Here is a 10729-nt window from a genome sequence, read left to right as displayed (position 1 = left end):
TGCGGAGCAAAACTGCGCTGGCGCTGCACCGTGGATCAACCTCTGCTACACGACGCATTCAAAGCACTGCGCTCCACCCCTGGATGCTGTACGGATTATGGGAAAATCACTGAGATCGTCTTAAGTTTTACGTCCGTATCTACAATAAGAAGTCAACATCTTGGTTTACATGACTTGGTCTCTGACCCTGGCTTAGTGAATCCTATCAAGTTATAGAACATAGGCAGTGGGAAAAGTCGTAGAATTCGACCGCATATCTTTGAGAAAGAAGGCAAAATGTTTTTCGCGATAAGGGACGCGTTTTTGTAGGTGAATTCAACATTACAAGAGGTAAGGTGTTTCGTTTAGGCTACATTATTCAAGAAACTTGAATTCTGAACGCAGTCCTGATCTCTTTGAAGCTGCAATCTAGGCTACCGAATGTGAATCAAACATCAGTGTCTTCGATGCTCTTGACTGGTCCGCATATCATACTATAACAAGTGTTCAGAATTTACATGTGCAATTCTATATTGACTAGTATAAATCAACCAGTTATTTGCATATGAGCTATGGAGATTTTCTCATAGAAATCAAATCGAAGTTCATGGTACCTAAGAATTGTGCTACTTTAGTGGTTGGTAACTAGGACTTGAAATCTAACAGTTGCCCTGTATCCTTTGCACGCCGGCCAACCAAGGTGGTACGAGGTTTTGTCGTGATCGGACATAGTTTGTAGAAATTTAGTTTTCTAAACGGTACATTCATTATACCAAACAATATATGCACGTTGAACACAAAGTGCGGCTACTGGAATGTAGTTTTCGTTTTAAAAATGGAGCGTTGTAGACTGGTGAGCACCCACACAACATTTATAGCCCTCACAGGCATGGGGGTTGCAGTAGAAGGCTTACTGAAAATAGAGCCTTCTCCTGTTGTGCCTAAGCGAAAAATTCTTGCCGCCATCTACAGAGAGCGGTGGTTTAATTAAAGGCGGAATTTAAAGCCGGGGAATTTTGAATGGGAGGTGGTGTGCTCTACACACCAAGGGTCCCATTTGACTCCTGTGGCCAGTCATCGGTAGTCTCCATCTGTTGTGGGTTTTAGTGCTTTACATTTCTGTCTCTTTTGTTAAGTGCAAACTTAAAATCTCATTGTGTAACAATGCAGGCCTGACACATATGTTCACTCTGCTGCTTTGAATCCCATTGCGCACTAACAAAAAGAACCTTACACTGCAACTGAATTAAATTCCTCAGGCTTAAGACACAGAAACATGTCTTGGGTATACACCATATTTTCCTAATGCATTATGTCTGGCATGATCTTAGTGGGTGTCCAGTTTTTGGATTTTGTGTGTGTGTGTGTGTGTGTGTGTGTGTGTGTGTTTTTAAGCGGATTATGAGTTTAACTTTAAAATGACCCAATCACTTCTCAGCACTTTTCAGCACACAAACGCCATGAGTGTATACCTAAGACACTGTACTGTTTAGGACAAGCAGACCGGGAGGCCAGGATCGTAATTTGTTCTGTTGTTGGAATCAGATGGAAGCGTCGTTCTTAGTTGTACAGCCTTCAGCTTTCAACGCACGCTGTGAAAGGTAGAGTGCAGGTCAGGTTCTGAGTCGGAGCACACAGAGGCGACCTGGACACGCTTTGTGCTGCACTGTCACTGCTATCTGCTCTTCACCAGGAGTGACAACCGGCCTCAGGTGGGAATACACTGCAGAACAAAGAGGGAGAGAGGGAGGGGAAGAGAGGTAGAGAGAGAGAGAGAGAGAGAGAGAGATGGAGGGGCATATAGGTCACAGCACAAGAAATGCATCAGAACCAGTAAACAACTGCCATTAGCATTAGCAACTAAGGGGCTCTATTAAGTGGGTTTCTTGTAAATGACTTGACATTCGATTACCTGATAGAATAGTGAGTAGATGTGACCTGGCCTTCCAGCAGTAAAGGTGGTGCTGTCTTAAATGGTTTCTGGGTGTGGCCCCTGGAGCACAACAGCCGGCCCCATCAGCATTCATACATAATACATTTAAATGCCACTTATGTAACAGCCAAGGTAAAAATAAACGTTCCTTTGGTCTATAAATAAAAATTGTTACATCTCTAAACAAATAAGTAATGTATTTTTTTATATTTCAGATCATTAAATAAAACAACAAACAAATATACATCTAAAAAAATAAATATAAAAATGAATTTCCCATTTTTACTTCGTCGAGGTAGACTGTGAATGTGAGCCCCACTGACCTTTTTACATTACCTTTGCTGGTTTTCCATTTCTGTCACAGACAGTATATAGATCGGATGATACTCTCAAAGCAAGATAAACATGACAGAATGTCTGAATTCTTCTTCCCCAAATGTTCCCCTGGTTCTGGGGATGTTGGTATCAGACACTGAGGCTGTCCCCCACTGACACACACATTCCATCCAGAGCTGAAGTGTCAATCTTTGCTCTGTGGCTTTAGTCTGGGCCGAGCCTCTCTCACCAAAATCCCTAGGAGGGGCTCAAGGGTGAACACCCTGGAAGCAACCTCAGGTGAACACAGCAGAGCATTAGTCAAACTTAGCTGATCTGTTCCAAACAAACACCAAGCTTGCTCAACTAGTTCTCAGTCTACCTGTGAATCGGGAAAACTTGTTTTGAGTGTTTCATCTACTCCCCTTAACCAGCCACAATCATTGCAAATTAATGTGGAGAATTAACCAATTGACCAAATATAGGGCTGTATATATAAAGCATAAATCACTCTGTTGTAGACATTAGTGTTGAAAGATGTTAAAACATAAAATAGGCTCATGCTTTCAGCATATGCTTATTATAGCTGATATTAAATGTTTGACTTTGCTTCAGAAGTTTCTTTATTGTGAGCCTGTATGACACCTAAACAGGGACCTGCTGTTCTGTTCACTATTATGTGTATACTTGTGTGTTTTGTATATGTTCCTGAAACCATCAGTCTAGATTTGATGGAATAGGTTATGAAACACTCAACAGCCTTTGTTGAGAAGAGCGAGGAGTTCTTAGCTTTACATCTACTGGACAACTAAAAAATCTTGGCAGCTCTCACCTCAGGACTATCAAATACAGCAAAAGACTGGTGGAAGGCTGAAAGGAAGAACGTGAGATCATAGAATCGGTTCAAGTTTGCTTTCTTTCGGTCTTTTCTGTCTGAAGATTACAAGGCCAAGGTGGAAAGGTGGCTAGAAGAGTGCAGGCAAGAGCTATATGAAAGCATTAGAGAAATTCTTATCAGGTATCCGGTCTTGTGTCTGTAATAGAAGAAGAACATGTCATAAGTGGACTTCAGGCCACATTCAAGACTAACCTGAGATTAGCCAGCATGCTAGATGGACTCTCCCCAGTGTGTATATTCTTATAAGGGTAGGGACTATGGTCGAACAAGATCTGTGTGAGTCTAAAGGTGAGGTGACAAAGAAAGGTTTTCATTTGTAAGAACATCTGCAGTGTTGCACCGTATCACCATACAAGATAACCTTCCTAATGCCAGTGGCCATTTCAGGGGTTTCTGGAAAGACAGCAGGTAAGCAAGGAGACCACATATGACATGCCACAAATCCGAGAAATCCTGGAATCACTCAGTGGGGCCACAATCTTCGGTGGATTCATTGGCCAGTTGGCTTAGAACTAGATACCATGTCTAACAGGGTGTGTGAATTTTTAGTTCTGTCCTATGGAATGAAAGATGCTGGAAACTGTACTGGCAGACCTTCCAGAGAAGTGAAGTTTCATTGTTGTGTCGTACTTGCCCACAGTGGCCTGCCGTCTTCCACCTATTGGAGGTATTCAGATGCCGTGAAATAGTACAATTGGATTTAAAAATATTTAGTGTTTCTGGGTCACATCATCTCTAGCAGAGGTGTTTTCACTGAACCAAGCAAAGAACTTCCCTGAATCACAATCTTTCAAAGAAGCGAAACAATTTCTTTTCATGGCACCATAGCAGTCATGTCTCATTTTTTTGAAAAAGCAGTGCCCCTAAATGCCTTGGAAAAGAAAAATGCTACTTGAATGTGGACTGAGCATTGTCAGAAGGCATTTGATGACATTTAAAATGCTCTTACAACCATACCTGTTCTGGGTCCAGCTCACTTTACCAGAGTTTTCCAGATGCAAACAGATGCCAACAACGTGGACTTTGGTGCAGACCTGTCTCAGGATGTGGAGGGTCAGGAACATGTAGTGGCCTATGCCTCAAGATTCCCACAAGTGGCAGAAAAGATCCACTCCACATCAGAGAAAGAAAGTTTAGAATTAGTGTGGGCTTTAGAGAAGAGGAGGATGTACTTAGAGGGTTATCAAGTCATGGTCATCACAGATCATGCGGTGCTCTCTTGGATCTTTAATCATTCAGTGCCATTGTCCAGGCTCAGATGGGCCTACAAGGACTACAAGGTTATGACTTTTATGACTTTACTGTGATTACAATGTAATGTGGTCTCTTGACACTGTGGTCACAAGTTCCACCAGAATCATCAGGCGTGGTCTTAGTCACACACCAGTTAGCCGGCGCCCAGCGTGATAGTGGACTTTGCTAGAGGTCAGGAGGTGGATTCCTCCTTACAGCCCCTAAAAGACAAAGCTGACAGACAAGGACATCAGTTAACTTCTAGATATCAGGACTGATTCCAGTATTTCAGCAGTATTCTAGTTCAATGTTATCTTGACTAACCTATTGTATTGGCTATGATATTATGAGTAGATGACAAAGCACTTCTGTAAGTCACTCTATATAAGTACATCCATTAAATGCTGAAAATGTAAATGTAATTTCCAAATAATCTGCTTCACTTTGAAGAAAAGGCTGCTTTTCTGGTCTTTTTGCTAGTAAAAACAAACTATCATTCCAATTGAGTTATGTAAGACCTTTCCTCAGTACACCCATGATAACCCCCTCAGTGGACAGTAGACAGATAAAAATTTTGGTCTGTCTCTTAAACACTGCATACTGGCCATGTGTCAACTTAATTTAGACTGGCAAGAGAGCACTGGGTTCATACCAGTGGAAGTGGATGTAGGAAGGACTCTTTAAGACCATTTTTATAGTCTGTTGTCCTAAACTCAGACCTTCTCCAGTAAGTCTGCCAAAATATGGAAAGAGCTCAAGTCAAGCAAGACAAGTACTGCAAGTGCCATCACCAACAGGAGGTGTACCAGAGCAGGGATTTGTTGTGGGGGAGGGTTTACCCTCTAATGCTGATCCTGGGTTTATGGCCTATCTGAAAGTGACCTGCAAAAATGTATAGGTCCTGTGAACTCAGATTACTTACTGCCATGATATTAAAAAAAATAAAAAATTTCTATTCTATTTCTCACCTGTCTCCTTGTTTGGGACCTGTATTCTGTGGTTCTGTGGATTCTTGCTGAGATTCCAGTCTCTCTTGCCGGACCCCCTAAACACATTTAATTTAAGACGAAGACACACATCCAGCAAGTCTTTAGATGAATGCTAACCCTAACCCAAGTGTTTTCATATACAAAAACTATTAATGTTAAGTTATTCTTTATAAACATATACTGTGAGGTACTGATCTCAACTATTAGCAGGATTCCTGTTTTTACATTAAAAATTCAATTTCAGGCAATGTGATATTTCAGTACATGTGAAACATTTATTTTAAATACATGTAATGGAAATGAATAAGTGAGGAAATGAGCTTAAGTGCACTGAATAACAACCATTTTGCAAATTACATCAGCCTGCATCCTGACATTCACATTTATAAAACTTATTCCAGCAAACTATCAAGTCTACCCTGATCAATTTGCTTATGAGACAACTAATAGAAAGATAAGCTCATCGTTCATTTTCTCTGCTTCTGTGAGTAACATTTCTCCTGCATGGATGTCCCAAATAAAGCTCGTCCACTTCCGTAGAAATGATATTACAGTTCAGCTTCAGCGTCTTCCTCCTTGCCGTGTCCTTCTGCAGATAAATGGCAGTATTACACACGCAATGAAACGCAGGCTCGGAGTAATGACTGAGATACAGTCTCTCGGTAATTACAAACTGGGAAAGTTTAGTCAGGAGATTTGTGGATGGTGCACATGGTCTTCGGTTCCTCATTCAGGACAATGCCTCTGTTGACACTGCTGAATAAATTAGTGCCAATAATTCAGACTGATGCTGACATCTCTCCATCAGCATCTGCGTTATCTCAACATCTTCACCTTCCTTTTATGGATACTACCAACTTTGTGAATGTACGGTATATGTATTTAGATGTTATGTTTCGACAGGGGCAGGTTAAGTTGCCAGTGAAGATAACTAGTGAAGAAAATACTATGTAAAAATGCTAATGAGCTCCTTTCTTCTTCTTCAGAGGTTGTGGACTCTGGCTAACTGGATGTCAAGGAACGGATCTCTTCTGTTGCCCCTGCAGCCAGACGCATCTCAGCGGGATGTCTCAAACTCCTCCTTCTTCCCACCACTGGCGGAGTGGGAGGCGCCCACTTTCACGCGGGCCGCCCAGTTCCGCGTGGGCGCCACGCTGGTGCTCTTCCTCTTTGCAGCAGTCAGCAACCTGGCGCTGCTGGCCAGTGTGTTGCATGGGCGTGGCCGGCGCCTCGCCTCGCACCTGCGCCCTCTCATTGCTAGCTTGGCGGCTGCGGACCTGATGATGACGTTCATCGTGATGCCACTGGACATGGTGTGGAACACCACCGTGCAGTGGTACGGTGGCGATGGCCTCTGTAAGCTGCTCAGCTTCCTCAAGCTGTTCGCCATGCAGGCGTCCGCCTCCATCCTGGTGGTGATCAGCCTGGACAGGCACCACGCCATCCTGCACCCTCTCGACTCACTCAACTCGCACCGCCGCAACCGCAGGATGCTGCTGCTGGCGTGGGGCCTCAGCCTGCTCCTTGCCTCGCCGCAGGTGAGTCATGGCACCTCTCACAGGCATAAAGTGCGAACGCAACAGTGCAGGGAAGTTATTGACATGCACAAACACCTGCAGTAGTTTTATTATTTATGCTGTGCAGCCACAATTTATTTAGCACACTACCACCACGACCACCCTACATGAAGCCCCTGATAATATAATGTACTAATGGACAAAGCCCTCAGTGAGTTGAGTGTAGAGAGAAGATGCAGAGTAGTTTAAGAGAATGGTTAGAGAATCTCTCTATCTGGCCAAAGAGGAATTTGATAGAAATTGAGGGACTTTTTTGTGCTATATCACCCCAGACAAGGAGCATGCCTTATCTAAATTAAGTTTTTAATAAGACCGTCACAGTTAATACTCTTTCCTTTATGTGGCGTGAAGGTGGTGTGAACTGAATGTGAAGTTTTGCAGAACTGCAAAGGTCCTGAGAAAAAAAAAACATGAGAAAACGAATGAAAGCACTGAACTGTATGACTATGTATACATAGTATGTATGACTGTATGACTATACACTGAAGTGTATGACTATGTATGTGACAAATAAACCAAACTTGAACTTGAACTGCGCACTTTGCATATCTTCAGTGCCATCTGTAGTTACATAAGTTGTGTCATACTTTTCAAGTGAGCTAACAATAACAGGCCATCTCCAAAAGTCTTAAGGTCAGTATTCAATACCAGGAAGCACATTTTGTCCTTTTTTCTGCATGGTGTTAAAATGCATGCCCATTGGTCATTTATCATACTGTATCTCACTTTCCTTCTTCTTCTTTTGAGGGCAGGTACCAATTTAGTGCTCGTAAGCTCCTAAGCTCCATAATCATTGCTCTGCCTAAAAAGTAGGATCCTTACCAAATGTGCTAAGGCCAGCCAGATCACAATTACAACAAGCTGACTTTTGAACAGAATGTGAGCTAGCCCACCTCTATGGGCTTTCTGCCAGAGCTCTTCACTTTCCAGCCTGCATGCTGTGCAAATTTACATGCACAGTGATCAGCAGTGTACACTACATGCACTGTTTACCTTGTTTATATTTACTCCCGGATGTCAAAGGGATCCCCCTTTGAAAAAGGCTCTGGCAGTCACAAGTGCCTTTAGTTTCTCTGTATAGTACAGAAGAGGGTCAGAGCTCACAGTTATGAGAGGCAAATATAAGGGTTTGTAAAGTAATGTGGAAGGTTCACACTTCAATGCGATTTATTTTACACCATGCCACCAGCATGGCTCAGATTCCTTTTAGAAGAGTGAGTTCCCAAGATGAATAATCCTGAGAATAGATTTACACCATCAAACCACAAAGCAGATTTTCCAGAGCTACATAGTCCTGCTCAGCTGATTCCATTTCATGGACACCACAGGCTTTGAATAGATAGCTAAAGAGCATTAAATGTCGGGTCCCTGGAAGATGTGTAAAATCATTCAAAATTAACTTCTTACAGCAGCATGATGATATATGATATACAAGTTAAGGGGCTCATTACAATTAAATTACACGTCTGTATAAGAAGCTACTCCTATATACTCAAATAACTATTTAAAATAGCAATCAGTACATCTGCCCAGTATTAACCTGTCTACCTAATAAGATGCATTTGTAGAGTTCACAATATAATAATGGCTGTGTTCCTGGATGAGAACAGATAATGTCAAATGAGGAAATAAATGCAAATGAGGAAACAAATTCCTAAAAATGACATGCTTCATATACATCTAACAGCAGTCAGAATGTGCGTGCGTGTTTCTGCGTGAGACAATAAAATGCCAGTGCTGCAAAACGCCAGATTTATGAATGATGGGAGACTAAGAACTATCATTTATAGCAGAACAGTACTGGCCTGTGATTGGTTAAGACATTTCTGCTGCTGGTGTTGCCTTCCTAATCTATTATGCACCCACTGCAGCAGGAATAAGGGGGTGAGGATGGGGTTACCTGACTACAGTGATGCAGCAGAAGGGGAAAAGTGGAGAATAAAAAGGGCGTGTACCAGTGCACCACGGTGGAAGCACTCCGCCTGGTCTTCCCCAGACTGGCTTATGTGGGAGCTGTTGATAGCCAATACAGAATCAGAGGGAAAGAGTGGGAGTAATAGATTATGAAGTACAGTGCTAGACTGCATTGGAGACCTGTTATAGGCTTAATTGGCAAATGGAAAGAGGACAAATGTGATGGTTTAAAAGGACACTCGTGCTTACAACGGCACTTTTCCTCCCCAGCTTCTGTAATGACTACCTACATTTTTCTGTACTTGACAGCACTGCTTATATCGTTTTCATAATTAAGCCTCAAACAGTGGCAGTGGAGGCCACACCACACTTCAGAAAGGCCTCTCTTTTTCATCATGCAGCTATTCATCTTCCGAGCCATCAAAGCGGAGCGAGCGGACTTCACCCAGTGCGTGACCCACGGGAGTTTCCACGAGCGATGGCAGGAAACCGTCTACAACATGTTCCACTTCGTCACACTCTATGTTATCCCCCTGCTGGTTATGAGTTGCTGTTACACCCGTATCCTCATCGAGATCAACCGACAGGAGACCAAAAACAAAGGTAGGTGCACCACACGTAACCTTTACTACACTGGGACAACATAGAAATAACTTCATTTGCTTTAGTACCCAATGCAAACTGCTTCATGTAGATAACAAGTCATGTTACTGATTACCCAGCACTCAACATATGTAACTTAAGGCAATATCACAATCAGCTCAGTGGAACACATACTCTCTAGAAGAAAAAAGGTGTGTCTGCTGGAAATGTATGTCCATCAGCTCTCGTGAGGTAACTTAAATTGTACTCTTATGCAGAAGTGTGTAAATTCATATTCTCATGTATAGCCTATAGTTGCAATGGACTGCAGTGAGATTATTCTTGTTCGCTACTGCATTTTATTCAGACATACAGTATTTGGGAATCTTGATATTGCTTTATTTGAAGAACACTATGCAAGGACAACTCTGTAGTACTATAAAACACATCTAATAAACCCATCACGATGTACTTTAAGAAAGAACATCTTTCACAAGGTTAGGTCTGTGTTTAGGACTATAAAGCATACATATTAATCTTGATTAATGAAGTGCATTTCAAAGCTTAAACGCCATTCCTTCTCATCAGCATCTAAGTCCGAGATATTACCAGGCTTCTTAATAAGCCGTTTTGATCAAGAATTCCAGTTCTTTCCCTTCTAAGTGTTTCAGCTGACAGACCGTTCACTCTGTTTAGCCGGGGAGTCATGTCTTCGACGTAGCCGAACAGACATGATCCCCAAAGCGCGCATGAAGACGCTGAAGATGACCATCATCATCGTCGTGTCGTTTGTCGTATGCTGGACTCCATATTACCTACTGGGCATCTGGTACTGGTTCCAGCCGGAGATGCTCAAGGTCACGCCCGAGTACGTGCACCACCTGCTGTTTGTCTTCGGCAACCTGAACACGTGCTGCGACCCCGTCATCTATGGGCTGTACACGCCCTCCTTCCGCGCTGACCTCACCCGCTGCTGGGGCTGCCGCCACTCGCGCGACTCACCCCACTCGTTGGACCGCTTGTCCGCCCGGCAGGGGCCCCACAGCGGGGAGCAGGAGTCCGACCCCCCCTGTGTCAAAGGTGTGGAGGGGTAAAGAAGAACGTAAGGAGAGAGCACCTTTCAAATCACCACAGTGGCCCTCAAACAGAAGTGCACATGTGGATTCACTGCAAGGGGAAGCAAGCAATGTACAGCTAATGATTCAGATCACACATCTCTGCTCCCTTTTTCATACAAGCTCATCTCAGCAATGTTATGCCCTGCCCTTTAAATGCTGTATTTCAGTTTTTATATTATCATACAGAAATA

General features: G+C 43.0%; 1 protein-coding gene across 1 annotated transcript; it reads left to right on the top strand.

Annotated features, from left to right (window-relative positions):
- Window positions 1–87: 87 nt before the first annotated feature.
- Window positions 88–10514, top strand: LOC113571197 (gonadotropin-releasing hormone II receptor-like). Its single transcript, XM_027000013.2, has 4 exons — window positions 88–330; window positions 6334–6885; window positions 9240–9441; window positions 10117–10514. The coding sequence occupies exons 2-4, from the start codon at window positions 6358–6360 to the stop codon at window positions 10512–10514; spliced, it is 1128 nt and encodes a 375-aa protein (XP_026855814.2). The 5' UTR covers window positions 88–330; window positions 6334–6357.
- Window positions 10515–10729: the final 215 nt, after the last annotated feature.

This window comes from Electrophorus electricus, chromosome 10 (assembly GCF_013358815.1).
Source record: "Electrophorus electricus isolate fEleEle1 chromosome 10, fEleEle1.pri, whole genome shotgun sequence".
NCBI lineage: Eukaryota > Metazoa > Chordata > Actinopteri > Gymnotiformes > Gymnotidae > Electrophorus > Electrophorus electricus.
This window is presented reverse-complemented; position numbering and strand designations above follow the sequence as displayed.

Coding starts and splice junctions, on each gene's coding strand:
- LOC113571197 (XM_027000013.2), top strand. CDS start 6,358: ATGTCAAGGAACGGATCTCTTCTGTTGCCCCTGCAGCCAGACGCATCT. Junction 6,886..9,239: donor TGCTCCTTGCCTCGCCGCAG/GTGAGTCATGGC, acceptor TTCATCATGCAG/CTATTCATCTTCCGAGCCAT. Junction 9,442..10,116: donor ACAGGAGACCAAAAACAAAG/GTAGGTGCACCA, acceptor CACTCTGTTTAG/CCGGGGAGTCATGTCTTCGA.